We start from the raw sequence: 27617 nt of genomic DNA, 5'->3' as shown, positions 1-27617 counted from the left end.
TGTTCAGAGGGGTACGCTGTGCTGTGAGTGCAATGCTCTGTGGTCACCATCTTGAAATTCCTTATAGTTTTATCTTTGAATTTGTATTTTGTAAGTGAAATCTGATGGGCAATGGAGTGTGAGCCAGGTGCCTGGAGCCTCAGCTCACACAGTCCTACCTCCTGCCACCTCTCTGCCTATCTGGGATGGTAGTCAGCCACCTGCTTGCCTGCTCCCATGAATGACTGCTGCCCCCCTCTGCTTCCGGCAGGGCCTGGGCCTAGGCACAGGGAGGGTTGGAGTCAGTCAGGCACGTGCATCCCTGTGCTGAGTAACAGGGCAGGGCCCTGGGTGTCCTTGTGACTCTATACTTACCTTGTGATATCCCTATGCACAAGGGAGCAAAACAGTAAAGAGCAAATAAAAGATACAAGGACAGGTTGAGAGAGAATAAGAACCCCCACATTTTTATTTTTCACTGGGCCCTGTAAATTATGTAGCCAGCCCTGCATGTAGGCAAATGTAAATAAATATTGGCTATACAAAAACAATAATTTTGATTATGTCTAATTAGTGGGGTTAACAAAAGGACAGAACTAGAATACTGGGCAGGAAAGTAAGATGTATGTCAGGAAGACGATATCAGAGCTAAAATGTATTCTTTGGTCCTTGCACTATACGAGAGGAGTTTAACATATTAATTTCAGACTTCATTAAGTATACATGGTAATATTTCAAGAATAACCAATAAAAGAATAGAATTAGAATATGCGATTAGAGAAGAAATGCAGAAAGAAAATAAACAAAAACCCCCACCCATAACAGGCCTGAAAGAAAAAAAAAATGGTGCAGAAAAAAAAGGAAGACACAGAAAGCTAAAAGTAATGATCACAATAATATAAACTCATGAATCAAAAGAAACAGACTTGATAAAAACAAACAACCAAACCCTAGCCATATGGTATAACATTCCTAAAACATAAGGACATGGAAAGCTTTAAAGAGAAAGTTTGAAAAAATATATAACAGGAAACTACAAAAGAAAAGGAAATATGGTAACTATATTAATATCAAAGTAGGTTGTAAGGCAAAAGTCATTAAGGGCTGATAATTATAGATGTAATCACCATGAATATTCTAAATGTATATGCACCTATTAAAATAGCCTGAGAATACATAAAGCAAAATGTGATAGAACTGTAAGGAGAAATAGTCAAATCCACACTACAGTGAGGAATACAACACACCTCCCTCATATATACGTCAAGGCAGGACCACCACATAAGTCCACAGGGGTGGACACTGTACAATTCCTGGCCACCATGTGAATGTCCCCCCTGTAGTTGTGATATGTAGCAATCTCGGGTCAAGTATATAAACAATTCAGTAAAGATATAGAAGATTTCATCAATAATAATAATAAATATTGATTTAAGGTGCATATGTAGAACTCTATATCTAATTAGTGTAAAATTCATAATTATTTTCTAGCTCTCATGAACGTGACCACACAATAGCCCAGAGAGTAAGTTTTAGCATTCCCTACATTCCCACCACCAGTATATGAGAGTTTCAGCTCTTTCATATCCTTATCAACTTTTGCTATGTTCAGGCCTTTTAATTTTAGACATTCTAAAAATGTGTAGTATCTCATTGTAGTTTTAATTTGCACTTCCTTAGTGACTAATAATGATGAACATATTTTTACATACTTATTGGCCTTCTTCTTTGGTGAAGTATCTGTTCAAATCTTTTGGTCATTTTTATTAGTTTGCTTTGTATTCATGTAACTGAGTTTCTTAAGTTCTTTATATATCCTGGCTACAAGTAATTTATCAGATATACGTTCTGCAAATATATTATCACAGTCTGCAACTTGACTTTTCATTCTCTTAACAGTGTCTTTTGAAGAACAGAAGTTTTAAATTTTGATGAAGTCCAGTTTAATCTTTTATTTTCTTTTATGGATCATGTTTGGTGTTTTAGCTAAGAAATCTTTGTCTAATCCACATCACAAAGATTTTCTCCTATACTTTCTTCTAAAAATTTTATAATTTTAGGTTTATATTTACTTCCTGGATCCATTTCGAGTTCCTTTTTTTGACAGTCACTTAACACACTTAGACATCTTATTTTGACTGGTCTTAAGGTTTTCATATCTAAGCTTGCTGCATGAAAGAATAGCAATAAAGAAGCAGCAAGCAAATTTCTAATCCATTATAAATTATGAAGAAAATTTTGGGCAGTCTTTAGTTGCCAAGGCCTATTTTGAAGGTACAAATATTTTTAGCAGAACTAATAGGAAGAGGAAGGCTTTTCAGTAAAAACTGATAAAGTTACTGTATTGTGGAATCTCTGGCTTAGAAGGAAACTTCATAATCATTTTTATTATGTTCTTTAGTGATCTCTTTAATACTTTTACCCAATCTTTCAATGATTGATATACTTAACAAGTTACAAGGTTTTGAGAAAACTTGCCACAGAAAACACAATTTTAAAATAAAAATGATATATAAAACAGGAAAAACCAAAGAATATACAAATGGCAGACTAATGATTTACACAATTGGGGATAGCATCCTCTTCAGGGTTTCCTGGCAGCAAAAGCAGAGCAGGAGGACAGTTTCTATTACAGAGAGAAGGAAACCATCCATTCCCTACTTGGACGGTTTCCTTTCATTGAGTCTTCTAGGATGCCTATGGGCTTTACAGGGAGAGCAGTTGATGCCTGGTAGCATGTGCCCTCAACAGCATTTCCATATCGAATGCAGTAATGGACCCATATTTGGGTTCTCACTGAATAAACCTAAGAGCAGAGCATGAAAACACAGCTGAGTGAAGAAAGGGGAATAAAGGGCAGGGGAGATAAATAAAATAAACCTTAAAAAAAAAAAAAAAGACCCCATAGAGCTTAAATATGATTATTACAGACAAGAAAATTCTCAGAGATGTTTATATGTGCCTGATATCATAGAAAAATATCAATGATGTTCTTACTATCTAATTTTTTTTCTCAAAGGAATTAGGATCAGAGTCCGATAGGGTCCCTGAATCTGTGACATTCTCCTTGATCATGGGGAAAGATGCTGCTTGTAGTCAGTCCTTAAATAACAGGCAGTGGGATAGAGGAGAAAAATCAGCATAAGGGCATATTAGTGAATTAAGGAGTAACTGCTTGCTCCGTGGTTATAGCCATGTAAAAATGTATTTACACAAGGGTATGCTGGGTGCAGCAGGTAAAATACAGTGACATGAAGGTGGTGATAGGTAAATTTTTCTTTAAAGAATTTCCGTAAAGAAATTTATTCCAGTAACTATTATAAGGACTTCACTGAATACAATTATAATCCTAATTAAACCTTCTCCCTTCCCCCAGCCCAAGCCAGAGTCTTAAAAGGTCACACAATCATTATGTTTTATATTTTATTTTTAAAATTTAATTTAATTTCTGAAATTTGCAAATACTTTGTACCCTCCAAGCAATATATTCTCCTTCCTCCCTCCCTTCAGTCCATGATAACCTCTAATGTCTCTGTGAATTTGCTATTTCTAGATATTTCATTTATGTAGACTCATTCAGAACTTGTCCTATGTGCCTTATTTCACTCAGCATGTTTTCAAAGTTCACCTGTGATGTAGTAAGTCTCAGAACTCCATTCATTTTTATAGCTGAATAATATTCCATTGTGTGTATGTGCCACATTTTATCTATGCATCTGTTGATTGACAAGTGGGTTGCTTCCACTTTTAGGCTACTTTGAATAATGCTCCTATGAATATTGGTGTACAAGTTATCTGTTTGAGTCCCTGTTTTCAATTTCTTTGGGTATATGCCTAGGAATGGAATTGCCAGATCATATGGCAAGTCTATAGTTAACATTTTGAGGCACTGCCATACTGCTTTCCATAGAGGATGCACTACTTTACATTCCTACCAACAATGCACAAGGGTTCCAATTTCTTCATATCGTCTCCCACACTTATTTTCTGATTTTTAAATAAAAGCCATACTGTGAGTGTGAAGTGGTATCTTGTGGTTTTGATTTGCATTTCTGTAATGGCTAATGATGTTAAGAATCGTTTCACGTGACTACCTACAGTTTATGCATTTATTTTGGGGAAAACTTCTGTTCAAGTCTTTTGCCCATTTTTTGTTTTCAAGTTGTAATAGTTCTTTATATATTCTGGATACTACACACTTACCAGATAAGTGATTTGTAACTGTTTTCTCCCATTCTATAGGTTCTTTTGACTTTCTTGTTAATGTCCATGAATAAACAAAAGATTTTAATTTTGATGAAGTCAAATTTATAAATTGCTTTGTTGCTCATACTTTTGGTACCATGTTTAAGAATCCATTGCCAAATACAAGGTCATGAAGACCTGCCCCTTTGTTATCTTCTAAGAGTTTTATGCTTTTAGCCTTTATAGTTAAGTCTTTGATCTACAGACATACCTCTTTTTATTGCACTTCATTTTATTACACTTTACAGATACTATATTTTATACATATGGAAGGTTTGTGGCAACCTTACATCAAGCAAGTCTATCAGAGCCATTTTTTTCAACAGCATGTGCTCACTTCGTGCCTCTGTGTCACATTTTAATTAAGGTATGTACATTTTTTTAGACATAATACTATTGCACACTTAACGGACTACAGTATAGTGTAAACTTAGTTTTATATGTACTGGGAAACCAAAAAATTTGTGTCACTTGCTTTATTGTGATATTCGCTTTAATGCAGTGGAATGGAAAGAAAGTGGAATGAGTTAACTTTTGTATATTATGTAAGGTAGAGGTTGAATTTCATTATTTTTGCTGCTGGATGTCCAGCTTTCTCATGCAGTTTTTGTTGAAGAGACTATTCGTTCTCCATTACATGTACTTGGCACCCTTGTTAAAAATCAATTGGCCATAGATGTGTGGGTCTATTTCTAGATTATATATTCTGTTACGTTAATCTATTTGCTTTTCTGGATTCTAATATCACATTGTCTTGGTTATTTACACCTATAAAATAAATCTTGAGGTAAAGTACTGATTTTGATTATCTGATTACTCAAAGTTTTTTAAAAGTTGTTTGGGCTATTCTAGGTCCTTTGCATTTCCATATGAATTTTAGAATTAGATTTTAAAAATTTCTACCAAAAATATGTTAGGATTTTGATTGGGACTGCATTAATCTCTAAATCAATTTGGGAAGATTTATTATCTTAATACTGAGTTTCTCTTCCACAACTGTTCTCTCTCCATTTATTCAGATCTTTTAAAATTTCAGCAATGTTTTGTCATTTTTACTGTACAAGTCTTGAACATCTTTTGTCAGATTCATCCCAAATATTTCAGGTTTAAAAATATTTTTGAAAATATTGCTTTTTAATTTCAATTTTTCTTGGAAATATTTAGAAGTTATATTGACTTTTGGATAGTGATCTTGTGCCCTGCAACCTTGCCAAACTCATTAATTCTTATAACTTCTTTTGTAGATTCTGTAGGATTTTCCATGTTAGCATGTTTCCAGGTTGTCTGTGAATACAGACAATTTCATGTTTTCTTTTCCAATCTAATCCTTTTTATTTCTTTTACTTGCCTGATTTTTCTGTGTGGCTAGAACATTCAGTACAATGTTGAATTTAGAAGTGGTAACAATGGATATCCTTTTTTTGTTCCCAATCTTAGAGGCAAAGCATTTAGTCTTTAAGTCTGATGTTATCTGTGGGCTTCTGTAGATGCCCTTTATCGGTTTGAAGATGTTCCCTTTTTGCTGAGAATTTCTTACTATCAGGAATGGATGTTGTAGTTTGTCAAATTCTTTGACTGCTTCTGTTGAACTATAATCACATAATTTTCCTTAGATTTCCACTTGTTAAAATTTTGTCTAGAATTTTTGCATCTATGATCATGAGAGATTTTGGTCAATAGTTTTCTTGGTTTTTTATCAGGGGAATGATGTCTTCGTCGAATAAGCTGGGACTATTCTCTTCAATTTTCTGGGACAGTTTGAGTAAAATTAAGATTATTTCTTCTTTATATGTCTGGAAAAACTCATAGCGAGACCTTCTATGACTGCAACTTTTTTGTGGAAATATTTTAAACTACCAGTTCAATTTCTTTAACAGATACAGATTATCTTTTTTTTTTTTTTTTTTTTTAATTTTTTTATTTTTTATTGACTTTGTAATAATATTACATTAAAAATATATATGTGAGGTCCCATTCAACCCCACCCCCCCACCCCCCCTCTCCCCCCCCCCCAACAACACTCGTTCCCATCATCATGACACATCCATTGGATTTGGTAAGTACATCTTTGGGCACCTCTGCACCTCATATACATTGGTTCACATCATGGCCCATACTCTCCTCTATTCCATCATGTAGGCCCTGTGAGGATTTACAATGTCCGGTGATTACCTCTGAAGCACCATCCAGGGCAGCTCCATGTCCCGAAGACGCCTCCACCTCTCATCTCTTCCTGCCTTTCCCCATACCCTTTGTCCATTATGTCCACTTTTCCCAATCCAATGCCACCTCTTCTATGTGGACACTGGATTGGTTGTGTCCATTGCACCTTTATGTCAAGAGGAGGCTCAGATTCCACCTGGATGCTGGATGCAATCCTCCCATTTTCAGTTGTAATCACTCTAGGCTCCATGGTGTGGTGGTTGTCCTTCTTCACCTCCATCTTAGCTGAGTGTGGTAAGTCCAATAAATCAGTTTGTAGGTGCTGGAGTCTGTTGAGGCTCAGGATCTGGCTATCACATTGTCAGTCCAGAGATTCAAATCCCCTAAATATATCTTAAACCCCAACATTAACTGCACCTCCAGCACATTAGCATGAAAGTCTTATGAAGGGAGATCCCATCTGAGTCCAGATTCATCACACATAAACACCATTTCCAAAGAGGGGCCATCTGCCCTGGTAGTTAACCCCATCTTTAACAGCTATACGTTGTCTGTTTCTTTTTGAATGAACTTTGGTAGTTTATGTTTTTAAAAAATGTGTCCATTTCATCAGAGTTGTCAAAATTAATAGCATAAAGCCGCTCATAATGTTCCCCTATTATCATTTCTTCTTCTTCTTCATTTTCTTTTAAATGTTACATTAAAAAATATGAGGTCCCCTATTATCATTTTAATATCTAAAGAATCTATAGTGATTCTGTAGTCATCTCTCTCATTTCTGATATTGGTAATTTGTGTCTTCTCTCTTTCTGATCAGTCTCAATTGAGGTTTATTTATTTTATTGATTTCCTCAAAGAAATAGATTTTTGTTTCATTATTTTCTACCTTGTTTTTCTGTTTTCTATATCTTTAATGATTTCTGCTCTGGTATTTATTATACTTATTATTATCATCCTTTGCTAATTTTGGGTTTCATTTGATTTTTTTTTTCACTAGTTTTTTATGGTAGAAGAGACCTTTTTCTTCTCTCATACTGGCATTTAGTGTTATAAATTTCTCCCTATCTTTTGCTTTAGTGAAATCCTGTAAATTTTGATGTGTTTTCATTTAGTTCAAAATATCTTTTATTTTTTTCTTTTGATATATTCTTTGACCCATATTATTTATTTAGAATTATGTTATAGAGTTTACAAACATTTGAGAATTTTTCAGATAGTTGTTACTGGTTTCTAGTTAATTACACTGAGATTAGGGAACATTCTTTGTATGATTTGAATCCTTTTAAATTTGTTTAATTGCCTAATTATATGATTTATCTTGGTGAATATTCTGTGTAGAATAGAAAAGAATATGTATTCTTCTGCTGTTGGGAGAAATGTTCTATACATTTCAATTAGGTTAAGTTGACTGATTGTATAGCTCAAGTCTTCTATAACTTACCGATTTTTCTACTTATTTTGTAAATTATTGAGAGAGGGCTATTGAAATTTTTTACTACAACTGTGGATTTATCTATTTCTTCCTTCAGTTTCAGTTTTATTACTTTTTTTTTTAAGGAGGTACCAGGGATTGAACCCAGGACCTCATACCTGGGAAACAGGCACTCAACCACTGAGCTACATCTGTTCCCCCTTTATCATTTTTCAATTCATGTATTTTAAAGCTCTGTTATGAGATGCATAAACATTTGGGATTGTTATGAGCTTCTGATGAATTGACCAGAAGCTCATAATTATTATTATGTAATGAACTAATTATCCCTGGTAATATTCTTTGTTCTGAAACATACTTTGCCTGATATTAATACAGCCACTCCAGAAATCTTTTTATTAGTGATATATGTCTTTTTTCCATTCTTTAACTTTTAACCTATTTGTGTCTTTACACTTAAAGTACATTTCCTGTAGGGAGCATATAGCTGGATTTTACTTTTTAAAACAAACTGATAAACTCTGCCTTTTAATTGGAGTGTTTAGACCATTTATATTTTAATGCATTGATATGGTTAAGGCTTATATCAATCATCTTGCTATTTCCTATTTGTCTCATCTGTCCTTTGTTCCCTTTTTTCTCTTTTTATGAATTCTTTTGGATTTTGTGTATGTTTTATGATACAATTTTATCTCCTTTGTTGTCTTATTAGATATAATTCTGTTTTTTATTTTAGTGGTTTATAGGGTTTTTAATAGGTATATTAAAGTTATCATAGTTGTGGCAGTCTAGGTAATGGCCCCCAAAGATATACATGACATTGATTTCATAATCTGTGAAGAGATTAATATATATGGCAAAAGGTACTTTGCAGATGTGATTAAGTTAAGGATCTTGGGCTGGGGAAATTACCCTGGGTTATCCAGGTAAGCTCTAAATGTAAGCACAGGGTCCTTATAAAAGAGAGGAAGAGGACCAACGTTGGGGGAGGTGAAATGACAAATGAAGCAGAGATAGTATTCATGGGGCCAAGTGCCAAAGAATGCCAGCAGTCCCTAAAAGCTGGAAGGGGTAAGGGTTCCCCAGGAGCCTCCAGAAGGAATCAGCCCTGATGACTCCTTGACTTTAGCCCTTTAAGACTCATTTGGACTTCTAACCTCCAGACTTTAAGAGAATGAAATTGTGTTGTTTTAATCATTGAGGTTGTGGTAATTTGTTATAGCAGCAATAGGAAACTAATATTGTGGTCTAATTTCAAGTGATATTACACTACTTTGTGTATAATATAGAATTGTATCAAAGTAAAGCAGCATTAATGTAAATAAAGCAGCAATCCCTGTTTTCCAAAATGCCAGGATCATTGAATGGATGTGGCTAGCCATGTGCCTGCCCAAAGCGACCAGAGAGGAGAGTCCTGGCAAATTGATCCACTTTATTAAGCTAGGTTTCTTGTCTGAAAAGAGGTCTGACTGAATAGAAAACTCTATGAACATTTCCAGATGGGTGCCTGTGAGTATTTTAGGAGCTACCTTTAATATAAACAAGATGGCACCGAATATTGAGATGTTAGAATTGCAGCTTCTCTGGGGATAGCTAATTTTGATACCACTAAAAATAGAAAATTTTCCTCTATACTTTTCTCCGATGGACCTAGTATAAATCACCACGGTCATATTTATCCTTTTAGAACAAAAATTTTTGAAAGCTAATAGATTATGGCAGCTAAAATATGGTAGGCCAGAGTTAAAACAGTATTAAATAAAAATTATTCCCTGTATTTTCAAAGACTTACAAAGTACTTTTATAACATTTCCACAATATATAAGGTGGTTTCAGTGAACTGTTATAAAAATTATGAATTTGCATCTCTGATGATAAATTTGCTTGATATTATGGTGACAAAAATGAGAAGTATTACTGTACCTCTTTAATTCCCTGCTGAGGCCCTGTTCCTGACTTTACAGTACTATTCAGTGCACCTCTTTATTGGGAACAAGGCAAGAAAGAATAATTGTACATGATTCAACAAGCACCTATCATCAATGATTAGAATGGAATGAGCACTGAGAAATGTACACAGAGATGATTTTATGTGTGAAAAAGGTAATTCTTATTGTTAAAATAAAAACACATTTACATAGTACACTATGGAAAGCCTCACACATTATTCAGAATTACAAAATAATGTAGCCATTTTAAGATACTGATAAAAAAAAAGCAATGCCATGTTGAAAGAAACAAGAAAGGACTAATTTTGACTATATTGGGCCTTTTTGCTAGAAATCTAGAGGAATTATGAAAAATAAATCAATTGTTACAGACATATTCCATCATTTACCATGTTATAGAAAAGCTGAAAGTCTGCAGCCACTTTTGAACATCATGTAGATATCTATTTTCCTCTTTAAAACCAGTTCTGGAGCTACTGATGCTTTAGGATTATAGGAAGCAACACAGATTTAGGTTGTATATTTGGATTTTACTAAGAATTTAATAAAGACGACTATCCCCAGAATCTGCAAGTTTTGTATTCCCAGCTCTGATTTTTGGCAAGTCAGAAACTCTCTGGAGCTGGGAAATAATGAGAGCCTCCCAGTTTTAAATCCTGTGATCAGTGTGATTGGGATTAATTAATTAATAAAACAAATATATATGTTTTGTGTCTATGGATACAATGGTAAACAAACAAACAAAAACAAAAAAACCTGACACAATTCTTATTATTCTTGGGGAATAAGTTAATACAATTACCTCATTTTTAAAGAAATGAGACCCTGAGTGGCAAATGACTGTCCTAGGTGACATTACTTACAAGCTTATGTCAAATTGCCTTTACTTTTTGAATCTGAGAAGGAGGTGTAGCTATCTGTGGCATTCTATCCTGCAATTTCACCAGATATTTTTAAAAAATAATACATTTTTAGAGTTGGCACAAGAGGCAAATTAGATCTGTCACAATTAAGAGTATTCATTTTTAAAACATTAACTTTTAAATTTGTAGACCGAAGTCTATACGAATCTAATTTCTTATATATATGCAAAAACCTAAATTCTCTTAATTGTAGTTAAAAACTTAACTGCAAACAAATGTCAAACCATAATGCCAAAATGACAGCTTTAAATTCTGTTTCACAAGTTGTTCTTTTAGAGATGTCTTCACATTGTCAATCAAAGAGATAATTTTGATTTTGCCACAAATCCTGCCTCTCTTTAAAAGCAGTTAAGTCTGTGATATCATAAGAACTTTGGCAAGCTTCTTTTTCTGAGAGCTGTTGATGGATAGTAAAGCAGAGAAAGAGGTGAGTCTTGGGAAAAATCAGATAAAGTTTGTTTTTTTAGAATGATATTACTTAGAATACCTTAATTTGTAATTCTTTAAACCACTAGAATGGCATCAAAATTGAATCATTCCAAGGATTACTCTTTACAGCTGTAAATAAAGTAGATAATATTGAATTCAACAGACATTTACTGGATATTTACATGGACAGTGCAGGGTATAAAGATTAATAAGATATTATGCTTTAAGGGGTTAGCAGCCTAAAGGAAAGGTTAAAGAGAGGGAACTAATATGTTCTGAATGCCTACAACGTATCAGGTACAATATCAGATGCACTTAATCTTCGGAAAAAGATAAGCTATTTTTAATATGCCCATTTTACAGATAAGGAAAATGAGCCTTAAAGTGGTTAAGTATAATGTCCAAGCTTCACACTGGCCAAGTTGGGATTTAAACCTATGTTTGCCTAAATCATATTGCCACAAGACAACAGAACCCTTGAAACATTGTTTCCAAACCCTTTTTTATATTCTGTATTTCTCATTGCTTCTAGGCTTTATGAAAATAGGGCAAACCTCGCTACAATAACTAAACATCAAAGTTTTCTTCTTCCAGAATGTGGTTATGAAATGTTTTTATTCTCTTTTCAGTCTGAAAACGGATCTCCACTTCTGATTTTGCCTGGGCACTGGAGATGCAGAGCACAGAACTTACTCCCTCATATTTCCTGAGTGAATGCAAGAGTCCGGAGAGAGTGGAGAGGGGTGGGATAGAGAAGAGAACGGAAAAGGACACAAAGGGGCACTCTGGGCTTTCCTGCTTTCTTCAGGGGTGAGTCCCCAGAAGACTCAGTGTTATAACTTGGTTGAGACAGAAAAGTCAGACAGAGAAGCTGAAAAAAGTTAGCCCTTCAAGGCAAATACTGAGCACAAACTCTAGTGGAAGGAATTTGGGTTATAAGGTCAGACAAAACAGAGCTTGACTTCTGTTTCTGCCAGTTATGTGACTCTGAGGGAGAAATACAGCCTTGCTTCAATTTCCTCATCTGTAAAACATGGATAGTGACATCTGCTTCACAGGGGAGGGCCACAGTTCTACTAGCTGGTGTCTTTGAGTAAATTTGAAAATGGCTTTTCCTCTGGGCTGGTGAATTAGAAAACATGTTCCCTCCAGGTGGTAGCAGATCTATGGACACAGGGGCTTGCCAAGACAGGATGGCACACTTACATAAGAAAAACACGTCCTTCTTCTGTGGCAAATAGCCAGAAAAGCAGGGTCCAGGCTAGTTTTCAGACCCTTCACCCCTTCCACTGAGCACCACCCATGGTACACAGCATCTTGCATAGGGTAGTATGGAGACGAGATAAGATAATGTCCACTGAAGCACTTACAGGGTTCCCCATAACTGTGAAATCTGTGGATTTTGTGCTAGAGGGCCTGAGAGGATGAAAGAGGGAGGAAGGGATGGAGGGAGGGGAATAGGATAAGAGAAAGGAAAGGAGCAGGGAGAGAATGAGAAAGCAGGCGTATTTAATCATGAGGCTGTGTCATATGGGAAAGCAGGAAACTCGATGAACCTCCTGAAATAATTTGCTAGATTTCATATGTATTTTTCCAGGGCAAGGGTTTATCACCTTCCATTCTTAAAAAAATGAGAAAGAGAGGAGAGGAGAGGAGGACCGGGGAATGGGAAAAGAAGTTAATGTTGGGAGTGGGGGATTAGCTATAACCTAAAAGATATGCCCAAGGGGGACAGGGAACAATTAAGTAAACCTCATTTAAGATAGACAAATAGATACAGATATACATTATTTATTGAACAGAATATTTTACACGTAAAATATTGTACCTTAACTTTGATTACGTCTAAGCTTTTCCTTTAACAATACTCTTCACTATTCCTGTCATGTTATGGGCAAGTAGATCACAGTAAGTCTTTTTCTATATTTGTTCTCGGTATTTACCAAGATTGGGATAGTACAGCTCTTGGAAATGCATAGGGTAGGAGTGCCTGTTACAAACAACCATGTGTTCCTGCAGCATGGTTGTAGGCCACATGTTAGTGCATAAATGAATTTCTCTAAGTGTTATATGTGGGCAGTCTCCAAGCTTAAATACATATGTCCTTGTAAAATGTATTTGTAAGTTGGTTATAGAGATTTTAGAACACATTTTACCATAGAACTATTTTTCCACAAAAATGGAATTAGGCCCCAGGCCAGTCCACAGAACCTACTTATTCCATAATATGTCCCAAATGGTGTTGCACAGTAACAGCACTGGGCAGAATTCTGAACTTGGCCACAGAGACCTTGAGGACCGGAAGCAGAAGAGGTCTCTCATCACACAAAATTGTGAAAACAGCCATACTTTTCTCTGGCACTGCCTCCCTGCCTTCCTGCATTCCTCTCTGTCCACAAAGGCCCCGCTTGCCAGCGCCAAAGTGTGCGTGTGGAACCAAGCTGGCCAGACCTTCTCCCCCCAGCATCTATGACCCCAAAGGACCTTCTTCTCTTCCTTTCAGTGAAGCCTCTTTCCCCTCAATGGTTTCTTCAGCTTAGTGTGGGGGACAAAGCCTTGTAGAATAATTAAATAGACTTGTAGAAAAGTATGAATTATTTCCTAGTCACTAACTTCCCTTCCTGTTCCAAATTCAGAAGTTCTGTCTGTCTTTCTCTAGGGTCAGTTATGGCATTTTGCATCTTCTGTTTCTCCTTTTCTGAAACTACATAGCCTCTAAACGAAGTGGCACATTTTCCCTAACAGTCCCAAAGGCAAGCATAAGGAGGGGTGGAGGAGGGGCAGCATGTGTATGAGACTGCCTGAGTTTACAAAAGCACACGCCATCACTGGGGGAGTTGGGTGGTGCTGGCCTTTGGCATGAACAACTGGCATCCTAGTTGGCTCTAAGTAATCCTTCAATGGCAGTGGTTTGTGACCTTGGATGTGTAGCAGATTCCTGGGCAGACCTATTAAACCAGAAACTTCTGTTTTCTTGAGTCCCACTTTTCTTCTGGGAGAGACATTTGCACCTTTGCCTAAGAGTACCTCTATTTACAGGTCCCATTTGCACTTCAAATTCAAGCGTCAAAAACAAACTGCTCCAAAAAAAAGGGGAGGGAGCAAATGCAGATCAGTGGTTGACCTGCTTCACATGTACGAGCTCCAGGTTCAATCCCAGGTACCTCCTAAAGAAAACCAACAAAAAACAAACTGGCTCAGGTGAGAGACAGGGTCAGCTTGCTGAAGGAAAGAAGGTGGAGAAAGGAAAGGAAAGGAGACTTAAGGAATGTCTGCTAGAAGGTGATTTCGGGAGAAAAGGGGGAAGAACCAAAACAGAGACAGGAAAAGGGCAGGATAAAAGTTTGCCCCTGAAACCAAAAGAAGACAAAGTTTCAAGGAAGATCTGCATAGTAACTTAAAAATATTCCAAAAGGCCATTTGCTTTTCAGAATGCCTTTTTAACCCAGCTTAAATATATCCCATTTGGCTCAGTATAGAGTAAGCCCTGGTACTATCTGCTTTAGGAGATACTTAAATAGCCAAACAGAAACTGGCAGGGGATGGGAGCTGAGATTTTCACTTTCCTTACTTTTCTCAGACTTAACTCTTGACTTCAAAACAGTAATTGATTAATTGAGGCCATGCATGATTTGTCCTTGCCTACCTCAGTCACACTTGCTATGCCTCCAGCCACAGTGCCCTCCTGTCATTTCCTAGAACTGATCAAGTTCATTATTTACTTGTAAAGCTCTATCCTGGCTCTTGGCATGGTAACTTCTACTTGTCTCCCTTTACATATTGTCTTGGAAGTCACCTTTCATGACTGCCCTATCCAAAGTAGGCTCACCTTCTATCCAGTCCCTATATAACACTTCACTTTACTACACTTCATATACATTATCACAACTTAGAATTATTCTATTTAGTTCTTTACTTTTTTATTTTATTTTATCTGTTTGTCTTTCCCATTAAAATGTAAGCTCTATGAAGACAGAGACTATCTCAGATTTACCATTGTATTTCCAGGGTGCACAGTAAGTTGCATATAGTAAATGCTCAACAAATAATTGTTGACTTACTGAATTACCCAAAGAAAGTCATTCAGTCATTCACTCAACAAAAATTCACTGAGTGGGGAAGCGGCTGTGGCTCAATCAGTTGGGCTCCCATTTACCATATGGGAGGCCTTGGGTTCATGTCCCAGGGCCTTCTTGTGAAGGCAGGCTCACCCACATACCGCAGAGAGCCACCAGCCCACAAGCACCGTGGAGAGCTGACTCAGCAAGGTAACGCAACAAAAAGGGAGACAGGTAAAAACACAGAAGAGCATGCAGCAAATGGACATAGGAACAAAAACAACAAGCAAGATGCAAGGGGGTGGTGGTGGAATAAAATAAATAAACAAATAAATACAGACACACAGAAGAATGCACAGCAAATGGACACAGAGAGCAGACAGCAAGCAAGCTGCAAGGGGGGGGGCAGATAAAAAAAAAGTATACTGAATGGATACTTGTACTAGGCCCTGGGGACACAGTAGATGACAAGGCAGGAAAAATCTGAAAGTAGCCTAGAATAAAGGAAAAGGAGAATGCTTATGCCTAGAAGCAAACCTATGACGATATAACTTGCTGGTCCACAAGTATATTTTAATTTTTATTATGTGAAAGCCATCATGTCAGTAATCTTAGTTCCACCAAAAGACTAAGTAATATAGAATCTGCTTTTGGATAGATAAAAGCATAGATAAGGAAGAAGAAAATAGTACAAGAACACAAGAAAAGAAAAGGAGGGAACAGAAGAAGAGGAGGAGGTAGTTCAGGGATGCTTCTATTTTCTGAAAGCCTGTAGAAATTGTCCTTCCAACTCTTTCAACAAAAGGAACAATTATAATCATACTAAATTTTAAAAATCATGGCAAAACATATATACCCAAGGGGTGTGTTATTTAAAAGCAATCCCCTGAGGAAGTAATATTTGTTCTAATGATGTTGCCAATCCTTAAAACATTCAAAAAATTCCCTTCTTCGAATTGCAAACATAGATAGTTTAATAAGCTAGGAAAAAAGAAAACATTTTAATTTTCCCAAATGATATTTCCTAGATTGATTTCCCATCACTTGAACTTAATTTCACTGGATGTATCTGGGATTGTTTCAAAAATCCACTTTATTTCTAAAGGGCAAAGATTAATCATACTAAGGAATATTCTAAAGAATGTACACTAAGTCAGTCCTCAGAGAAGAGTTCCAGAAACAATGGAACAAAGGTCAGATCTTCTCAGTGACAAAATAAAGAGCATTCATCTGGATAAACAGTTAAACCTAATTAAACCGGCATATCTGGAAATGAGGTAACTAGATAATACAGGAATTTTTCAGATAACCAAAGTTCTAAACAAAGACTTTTGACATTTTATTTCATGGCGTTCTTTCTAAGATGTACGATTCTAAAATCATCCTACCTGTGTTTCCCTGTGAACTAGAGAGACATCTTGCTAGCCTGGAGTAGAGACAGATATGACTTCAGGGGGAAGCAATGGTCAGAAAGAGTTCTGAGACAATGAATCTAATTCCAAACTGCCTGCTACCCACTCCCATGGCCCCACTCCTGGGCACTTCTTCAGCAAATAGCTGTCCTTACTAGGAAGAACTAAAAACAGATTATAAATCTTCTAAATTATCAAGTAGAGAAATACTCATAAAGTAAAAGAAACAAAAATCTGAAAAAGAATTTTAAAAAATTAAAATAAAATCTATGCATAGAGAATAATATAAGAGTAATACAAAAAGTTCTTACCCTACGGAAGTTGTTTTCTTCTGGACTCTAATAATCCTATCAGTAAATGTAAATGGGATAATCTCTTCTATTAAAAACTCCCAGATTTGAAAAAGCACCAACAAAACAAAAACTCAAAATTTGTAGTATATATCAGATATGACTTTAAAAACAAAAGGACTCAGAAATAATGAGCAAAGACATACTAGGCAAATGAAAAGAAAAAGTAAGTAGGGTTGAGATATGAATTATAGATAAAGTTTGGTTTAAAGGCAAATTTACCAAACAAAAATATCTTGGAAGGCTAAACCAATATGCTTCTTAGTATCCTGAATACTACTTATGAAGATATCTTTGCTCATGGCAGTACCTCAGTAAGATGTGTTGATAGAAAAGGAGAAGAGAGAAAAAAGTAGGAGCTCATAAGATGGAAAAGTGATATAGAAAGATGTTTTCATGTTGGAAAATGATAGAATGTCATTAATCATTGGCCCAAGTGAAATTCAGTAGTACAAGTACCACAACCAACCAGTCTTATTTGATTCTTCTTAATGGAATTCTAATACCAAATGCAACTTGGGCTCCATCTCTACTGCTGTCACTAATTATGTGTGACTTTAAGAAAGCCATTTAACCTCTTTGGTCTTCAACTTAATCACCAGAAAAATGAGGTGGTGGGATGTGATGACCTCCCAGGTGAAACATATCTTTAATCCTGTGATTCCACTGTGTAACAATATATAGGATCTTGATATTTCAAATATATATGGAGTATGGGCTTAAATATAAAATAGTTTTGTAAGAAATTATTTTTGACTGCACCTTTCCTTTTTCAGTGTTACAACCTCTTCCTTTGTCTGACTGAGAAGAGTTTTGGTTATTTTTAGTTCATTTTCTGCAAGGTTAATTCTTCTTTTTGTGTCTTCTTCTTCCCTTTCTTTTGCAATCAGTTCTTCCTGTAAGGTTTTGTAACTCTGTTGACAAGCCATTAAAGATTCTTCTTTTTCATTAAGCAGTCTAGTGTTCCTAAAAATGAATAGAAGAAATCCCAAGCATGAGCATTAGAAACTATAATTTTATATTTCTCAGAAATAGATGAAAAACCCACATGAAATCATATGCTATAATATAATATTTTTAAAAATTAAAGATGTTTAATAAATGGAGAGAGTTCTGTGTTGTTAAAATTTTCCTATCTAAATTTCAGGCAGAATAATAAACAACTGAAAGACATGATACACTCAAATTAAGAATTATATATGCAAACAATACAACTACAAAAAAAACTAGGCATAACTAAAATAAAAATGTTAACTAAAATATGTTTCAAATTCAATTAAAATAATTTAAAATTTTGTAATATATGTACCGTGACTCAGAAATAATGGATTCAAACTTCAGTTTTCTAAGTTCTCTTTGATAGTCATCAGCTTCATTAGATTTATTCCTAAAATATTATAAGAGAGATTCAATTATATCATTTCAAAAGTTAAGGCATAATATTTTTTCTACATCATAATTTTACTCATCCATAGAAAAAATTTCTACTTCTGTAATGGTCAAGTAAGCTCCTATCAGATGGTTCTACCCTTAAATAAAAGGTCTAAACTCCAGATACCACAAAAACAAAAATAAGAACAAATTATCTCTGTGAAGACACTGGAGAATGACCCAAAGCAGGCGGATTCAGGAGTCGAATTGACACTTGGAATCAGAGGATGGCAGGGTTAGGTTTTTAATCGTTAATTTATGGTTTCAAGCATGAGGGCAGGCCTCAGTCTGCACCAAGTGGAACAGCTAAAATTCTCTCAAAAAACTGGTAGAAAACTTATAGTCTTTCTGGGCTGAAGAACCGGTGGAAAGAGTTTGGGGCATGATAGCTGCTAGAAGGTGAATAGGAGAATCCTGAATAGGAGAGAGCCAGAGAGAGGAAGTCTCAAATACTATATAAACTCTGTCAAAATCTCTGGTTTATCCCTGAACTATACACATACAGGACAAAAGTACTGAAATGAGATTTGAACTGCCACTCTGGAAAGAGAGTTTGCAGAGGACAGCCAAGTTAATCACCTAGTTAAAACACTACGAACACTAGCAGCAACATTCTTTGGAGGAATATAACAGAATCCAAAGTTCCACAACATAACATTTGCAATGAAATATAATAAAAAATTACTAAACATACAAAGAAACAAAAAGTTGTAATTCTTTCTCCAGAGTAAAGAAAGTTACTGACTCTGAGATGACAAAGATACTGAAATTAGCAGAAAAGGATGTTTATAGAAGCAATTATAATTCTGCTTAAAGATATAAAGGAAAATCCGCTCTAATTAATGAAAAGATGGGAAATGTCTGCACAGAATAGAAACCATTAAAAAGAACCAAATGGAAGTTGTAAAATTGAAGTAAGTATTAGCCTTATATGATGAGGATTTTGTAACAACATTCAGAAGTTTATTAAAAAAGATTAATATTCCAAATTAAATTTCCTGTGTAGACCATTCATAAGGTAAGTAATGCATCTCAAAACAACTTATAAACTGTACAATGTTAATTATATTATCAATGGCTTGGCACTACTTACAGAATGGCTTTTTCTAACACATAATCACTTTTTAAAGTATTATGAACATAAACAACATTCATATAATTTTTAAAACTTTTTTATTATAAATTATGACAGAGATATAGAAAACTACATAAAACAAATATACAATATAGTGAATTTTTTATAAGGAGAATATTCTTGTAACCACCACCCAGGTAAAAAATAAAACCTTGCCAACTACCTTAGAAACCTTTCATATCCTTGGTCGCAATCAGAGCCAACTCCCCCGCCCTTAAGAGTAACCATTCTCATGAATTTTATGATAATCACTTTCCTGATTTTCTTGAATTTTATCATCTGTGATTGTTTGAAGCTGTTATGCACCCTAGAAAAATCATGTTTTCAAACCTAATCCATTCTTGTGTAAACCTACTGTGGATAGAACATTTTGATTAGGTTATTTGTTAAGGACCTTTTGATTAGGTAACCCCAGTAAGGCATGGCTCAGGGTGGGTATTAATCCTCTTACTGGAGCCCATTATAAAGAGAATGTAATTCAGAAAGAGGAGAGAGAAAGCCATGGAAGTAGGAGGATGGAGTCAAAGAAACATAGGAGAGAAAGGAAAGATACTGGCACGTGCCTTGCCATGTGACAGAGGAGTCCAGGATTGCCAGCACCTGGTCTTTGGGGAGAAAATATTCCCTGATGATTCCTTGATTTGGACATTTCATAGCCTCAGAACTGTAAGCTAATAAATCCCCATTGTAAAAGCCAACCTATGGCCTATGGCAGCTTTAGCAAACTAAAATATCATCATCCAAGTTTTATCTCTGAACTCTATAGTTTACTTTTGTTTGTTTGTATGTTTTTAAAAATACATGTCTTTTAAATTTCTATTAATGTATAGGTACTTCCTTTATTACCCACTTTTAGTAAAATGGCTTTATTGAGGTATTGTATTGACATACAATAATTTGGGACATTAAAAATGGGTACAAATGGGTAGGTTTTGACATACATATACACGCATGAAACTATCACCATAATTAAAATAATCCCTAAAAGTTTTCATAAGCCCCATTGTAACCCATCCTTCTCACCCAACTCTGTTGCTCCTTATGCAGGGAAAAATGGCCTACTTATTGTCAGTACAGAGAGTTTGTATACATTATAATTTTATATACATGAAATTATACAGCATATCCTTTTTTTGTATTTTTAAAAAATTTATTGAAGTGTATCACTCATACATAAACATACATAAACAATAAGTGTATAGTAATAGTTGTGAACTTACAAAAAACAAACATATACAACATCATAAGACTTTCATACATCACCCTATCACCACTACCTTGCATTGCTGTTAAACATTTTTAACTAACAAAGAGCACTGTCAAAATATTACTACTAATCAAAGTATTTTTCCCCAACCCACCCTATCATTATTATTATCTTTATATCATTTATATATGAACATACATAAGCAATAAGTATATAGTAAAAGTTGTGAACTTACAAAGCAAACATGCATAACATCATACAGGGGTCCCATACATCAACCCTCTACCAACACCTTGCATTGTCATTAGACATTTGTTACAAATTATGAAAGAATATTGTCAAAATCTTACTACTAATTATAGTCCTTATCATACATCTGGTGTATTTTCCCCCCAACCCACCTATTGTTATTTTTAAAATATATTTTTATGACAGAAGTTGTAAACTTATAGAACAATCATGCACATGTGCAGAATTCCAAAAAAAAAAACAAAAAAAACACAACCCTCTATGAACACACCACACTGTGGTGGAACATTTGTTATAGATAATATCATCTGATTGTTATCATGTACATAATGTACATTTGGCACACATTTTCCATACTGCCCCATTATCAACACAGTACATCAATGGCATAGATGAAAGAATATTATTTTATTACTGCAAACCACAGTCCATAGGTCACTCCAGTTATAATTTTTCCCATACTTCTCCACATTCCCACCACCCTGCAATAGTGATGTACATTTGCTCTAGCTCATAAAGGACACTCTTGCATCTGTACCATCAACCACAAGTCTCATCCACCTCTGGGTTTACTGTGTTATTCAGTTCTAGATTATTCTCTAGCATTCTGTCAATTGGCATTTACATACCCAGACTACCATTTTCAGCCATGTCCCCATTTATAAACTTGCTGTTACTATTTGTTACTATCCAGTCTATACATTTCCACACTTTTACAATAAAGCTAATTAAAACTTTTACATACATTAAACATCAGTAGTCCATCTCAGTCCTCCTCTTATCTCCTTTAAGAATTCACCACCTAACACCAGGTCTTGAAGCGATTTTCCTACAATTTCTTCTAGAAGATTTATGGTTCTTGCTTTTTAGTTTTTTGATCCATTTTGAGTTAATTTTTGGATAAGGTGTGAGATAGGGGTCCTCTTTCCTTCTTTCAGCTATGGATATCCAGTTCTTTCAGCACTGTTTGTTGAATGGACTGTTCTGCCAGAGCTGTGTGGGTTTGACAGGCTCGTCAGAAATCACTTGACCATACATGTGAGGGTCTGTTTCTGAACCATCCATTTGGTTCCATTGGTCTATGTGTCTGTCTTTATGTCAGTACCATGCTGTTTTTACCACAACAGCTAGGTAATAAGATATAAAGTCTGGAGCTGAGAGTTCACTTTTCCTTTTAAATGTTTCTGGCTATTAATGGCCACTTACCCTTCCAAATAAATTTGATAATCATATTTTCAATTAAAAAATGCTGGTGGAATTTTTATTGGGATAGCTTTGAGTCTGTATATCAATTTGAGTAGGATTGACATCTTAATGATATTTAGTCTTCCAATCCATGAGCATGGAATGTTCTTCCAATTATTTAGGACTTTTAAAATTTCTTTTAACGTTGAGTTGTAGTTTTCTGAATACAAGTGCTTTATATTGGTAAAGTTTATTCCTGACTATTTGAGTTTTATCTGTCATATTTTATTTTCATGACATTTTTGACACTTTTAGTTACTTTTATATAGTAAAAGTATATATAGTATAGATAGTCTTCATTTCTAGACTCATGTCCAGGCATCCCTCTCCTGTCTTTTCTTTTCAGACTCTAGCATACCCTTTAGTATTTCCTGGAAATCTGGTCTCTTGGTTAGAAATTCTCTCAGTTTCTGTTTATCTGTGAATATTCTAAACTCGCCCTCACTTTTGAAAGACAATCTTGCCAGATATAAGGTTCTTGGCTGTAAGTTTTTCTCTTGCAGTATCTTAAATATATCATACCACTGTCTTCCTGCCTCCATGGTTTCTGGTGAGAAATCAGCACTTAACTTTATTGGGTATCCCTTACATGTTATGCATTGCTTTTCTCTTGCTGCTCTCAGAATTCTCTCTTTGTCTTTGGTATTTGACATTCTGAATAGTATGTGTCTTGGATTTGGTCTATTTGGATTTTTTCAGATAGGAGTATGTTGTGCTTCTTGGCCATGGATATCTATGTCCTTCAATAGGGTTGGGAAGTTTTCTACCATTATTTCTTCAAATATTCTTTCCGCCCCTTTTCCCTTCTCTTCTTCTTCTGGGACACCCAGGACACATATGTTTGCATGTCTCTTGATGTCATTTAGTTCCCTGAGACCTTGTTCAATTTTTTTCATTCTTTTCTTCATCTATTCTTTCATATGTTCACTTTCAGAGGCCATTTCTTCAAGCTCACCTATCCTTTCTTCTGCCTCCTCAAATCTGCTATTACATGATTCCAATGTTTTTAAAATTTCATTTATTGTGCCTTTCATTCCATAAGATCTGCTATTTTTCTATGTATGCTTTCAAATTCTTCTTTATGCTCATCTAATGTTTTCTTAATATCCTTAATCTCTTTAACCATCTCACTGAATTTATTAAGGAGATATGTTTGAACATCTATGATTAGTTGTCTCAACTCCTTTATGTCATCTGGAGGCTTACCTTGTTCCTTTAACTGGGCCATATCTTCCAGTTTCTTGGTACAGATTGTAATTTTTTGCTGGTGTCTTGGCATCTAGCTTGCTAGAATATTTATTCTGGGTGCAGTTTTTCTCTTTAGTTTGGGGCTTCCTGCCCTTTCTCTCTTGTTGGTTGTGTAGTAGGAGCCAAGGATATGGTTGGTGCTATAAGCTATGGAAGCTCAAGCTGACCTCATCGCCACAGGGACCGATGAAGCTTCTCCCAACTTTTTCTTTTGCTACAGGTAGGGACAGAGTCACAGCTGTGTGGAATAATCCAAGTCGTGCAGGTCTAGAGTGTAGTTGCCCAGAGAGACTGATGAAGCTTCACGTCCTTTTTCCCCTGCCTGGGGTGGGGATGGAGCTGCGGAGCTGCAGGTGTGGGCAGCAATCTATGTAGTGCTGGTCCAAGATGACCGCAGTTGCTCTGGTAGACTTCTGATTATTCAGTCTGTGCCAGTCAAATGTACCTGCAGTTACCTGGATAGGCTGGTGCAGGACCTGCCAGCCTCCTCCCTACCAGAGGCAAGGATGAAGCTTATGCCAGGGCTGCAGGCCCATCTGGGTGAAAGAAAATGGCTCCTTCCATCACTGGGAATTTCAGTCAGCCCAGCTTCCCCTCATTCTAGGGGAGGAGTCAAAATGGTGGCTACTGGCCTCATTTTGACTTAGACAGGTTGAAACTTTAGCTGTTCTTAGGGTTATAATTTAGCCAGTGAATTTACTAATCAGTAGCTGAAATTGGTGGCCAACCATTTCCTTTTCCGGTTTTTTGGGAAATGGGGCTTCAAATTCTAGCCACAGAATAGCTCCTGGGGTGGCTTGCTGCCAAAGTAGGATGATCACTGGCCTCTATGGTGTGGCCTGTAATTTCCAAGAAAGGCTGGCGCAGGTCCCCCCAGCTTCCTCCCTGTCAGAGGTGGGGCTGGGGCTTATGCTAGTACTGCCATCTGGCCTGGATGGAAAGACGGCAGTCCCCACCAGCACTGTGATTTTCAGTCCACCCCGCTTCTCCTCATGCCAGGTGTGGAGTTAAGGTGGTGGCTACCAGCCTCTTTCTGACTTGGACAGGTTCAAACTTTAGCTGTTCTTAAGGTTATACTTTAGCCCACTGAGTTTACTCATCAGTAGCTAAAGCTGGTGCCCAACCGTCTCTTCCTCCTCCATTTTTGGGAAATGGAGTTTCCAATTCCAGCTGTGGAACAGCTCCTGAGGTGGCTTGTGCCTCCAGTGGAGGATGCGCACTGGCCTCTGGGGCGTTGAGTGCTTTATTTATGAGTCTTCAGTGCAGATGGGCAGTCTCCTCCTTCCATTCCTTCAAAGATGTTGCTGAATGCTCTTCTGGTCTCCTGGAGCCCCTAAATGGGTGCTTTAGCTAGCTCCAGATAGCCCTTGTTATTTACTAACTGCCCTGTAGCAGGAGCTGACACTAAGAGTTCCTTACTCTGCCACCATCTTGATGGTTCCAGCATATCCTTTTTACTGGCTTTTGTCACTCAGCATAATTAATTTTTGTTGTGTGTAGCAATAGTTCATTCAATTTATTTTTGCATTGTGTTTCACTGTATGGATGAACCATAGTTTTTTATTCATTCACTTGGTAGATGTTTAGGTTGTTTTTCATTCTTGACTATTACAAATAAACTTTCTATGAACATTTAATAGAAACATATGAAAAATATTCCAAGCATGAAATAAACTTTTCTAAGCACTTCAAAAAAAAAAAAGAAACATATGGACATATGCTTTCATTTCTCTTGGGTAAATGTCTAAACATTTTAAGGAAATGCCAAATTGTTTTCCAAAGCAGTTGTGCCATATTATTAAATAAATTTCCCCTAGTAGTGTGGGAGAATTCCAGGTTCTCTACATCCTCATCAACACTTGATATTTGTTTTTTGTTTTTTTTTTTAATTTTAGCCATTCTAGTCAGTTTGTGGTTGTATCTCATTGTGCTTTTAATTGGCACTTCCTAATGACTACTGATTTTGCACAACTTTTTATGTGCTTTTTAGACATCCGTAGATCTTCTCTGGTGAAGAGTCTATTAAAAAATTTTGGCCAATTTGCATGGAGTTTCAAAAGTTCTTAAATACTCTGCATACAAGTCCTTTGTCATATCTCTTACTTACAAATAATTTTTTCACCTGTCTGTGGCTTGTCTTTTCATTCTCTAAGCAGTGTCTTTCAAAGAGCAGAAGCTCTTAATTTTTTTGAAGTTTGTAAATTGTATCAAAAAAATTTTTATGTATCATGCTTTCTGTTATCTCTAAGAAATCTCTGACTAACCCAAGATGACAAAGTAAGTTTTCTCCTATTTTTCTTCTAGATAGCTCTACATTAGAAGCTATGATATGAATGCCTTTTTTTCCTTTTTCTTTTTCTTGTGCAATTATACTGACTAGAATCTTCACTACCATATTGAATAGATGTATCGTGAACAGACATCCTTACCTGATCTTAGGTGAAGCATCTAATATTTTACCATTAAGTATGGTAACATTTGTAGGCTTTTGTAGATGCCCTTTGACATCTTGAGGAAGTTCCCTTCTATTCCTAGTTTTCCAACACTTTTGTGTTTTGTTTTGTTTTTACCAGGAATGGATGTTGTATTTAGTCAAAAGTGTTTTTTCAGTCTATTGAGAGAATTATTATTTATTTTTAGTGTTTTAATATGATGAATTATATTGATAGATTTTTAAAGTTCAAACCAACCTTACATTATTGGGGAAAACCCACGTAGTCACCATGGTCATCATGTGTTATATATTGCTGGTGTAATGTGCCAAAATTTTGTTTAGAATTTTTGCATCTATATTTACAAGGGACATTATCTATTGTTTTCTTATAATGTCTTTGTCTGGTTTGGTACCACAGTAGTTAATGCTGACCTCATAAAATGAGTTGGGAAATATTCTCTCTTTAAATTTCTGGATGATCTTGTGTAGAACTTATTTCTTCCTTAAGTATTGGACAGAATTCTCCAGAGAAGCTATCCAGGCCTAGAGTTTTCTTTGTGGGAAGCTTTTGTTGTTGTTGTTGTTGCTGTTAGTGGGTGGTGGTGGTAGGTTTTTTTGTTTTGCTTTAAATTTTTATTTTTAAATAATTACAGATTCACAGGAGATTGCAAAAAATATATACAATCAAGTCTAATGTAGTTTTCACTCACTTTCTCCCAATGTTAACACCTTGTATAACTATAGGGCAATATTAAAACGAGGAGGCTACCATTAATACAATCCATTATGCATATTTATTCATTAGAGTGTTTGTTCCTATGCAATTTTATTACGTTTAGATCCATGCAACCAATACCACAATCAAGGGACAGAACTGTTTGAGCACCACACATCCCCCCTACACTACTCCCTTTAGAGCAACATTCACCCATTCCCTCACCATGTCATAAATGCTTTTAAACTTCAAATTCAATTTTTTTAAACAGCTATAGGGATACTCATTATATATTTCTTCTTGAGTGAGCTTTGGTAATTGGTGTTGTCTTTTAGGGAATATGTCCATTTAATCTAAGTTGCCATATTTATTGGCATAAGATTCCCTATTTTTTTAAGATTTATTTTTATTTCTCTCCCCTTCCCCCCCCCGCCCCCAGTTGTCTGTTCTCTGTATCCATTTGCTGTGTGCTCTTTGTCCGCTTCTGTTGTTGTCAGCGGCACGGGAATCTGTGTTTCTTTTTGTTTCATCATCTTGCTGCGCAGTCAGCTCTCCGTGTGTGCAGTGCCATTCCTGGGCAGCTGCACTTTGTTTCACGCTGGGCAGCTCTCCTTATGGGGTGCACTTCTTGTGTGTGGGGTTCCCCTACGTGGGGGACACCCCTGCGTGGCATGGCACTCCTTGCGTGCATCAGCACTGCACAGTGGGCCAGCTCCACATGGGTCAAGAAGGCCCGGGGTTTGAACCGTGGACCTCCCACTGGGCCAAGTCCGCTCCCCCATATTCTTTTAATATCTGTAGAATCTTTAGTGATATCATCTCACTTCTTTCTGACATTGATCATTTATGTCTTCTCCCCTTTTTTTCCACCATGATCAGTTTGAGATTTCTCAATTTTGCTGATATTCCCTATTGCTGTTTCCTACTGTTATTCTGTTTTCAGTTTCATAGATTTCTGCTCTAATCTTTATTATTCCCTTTCTTCTGCTTATTTTGGGTCTCATTTGTTCTTC

General features: G+C 36.0%; 1 protein-coding gene across 1 annotated transcript in view; it reads right to left on the bottom strand.

Moving 5' to 3' along the window:
* Positions 1-27617, bottom strand: part of LEKR1 (leucine, glutamate and lysine rich 1) — a 275552-nt gene that overhangs the window by 50678 nt on the left and 197257 nt on the right. Inside the window, exons 10-11 of the mRNA XM_071214463.1 lie at positions 18250-18327; positions 17703-17906 (exon numbers count right to left, since the gene is read on the bottom strand). Of these exons, the coding sequence (XP_071070564.1) occupies positions 17703-17906; positions 18250-18327 (282 nt within the window). The remainder of the gene's footprint in view (positions 1-17702; positions 17907-18249; positions 18328-27617) is intronic.

Source organism: Dasypus novemcinctus, chromosome 4 (assembly GCF_030445035.2).
Source record: "Dasypus novemcinctus isolate mDasNov1 chromosome 4, mDasNov1.1.hap2, whole genome shotgun sequence".
NCBI classification, from domain to species: domain Eukaryota; kingdom Metazoa; phylum Chordata; class Mammalia; order Cingulata; family Dasypodidae; genus Dasypus; species Dasypus novemcinctus.
The sequence above is the reverse complement of the archived record's forward strand: the minus strand, read 5'-3'. Positions and strand labels throughout refer to the sequence as shown.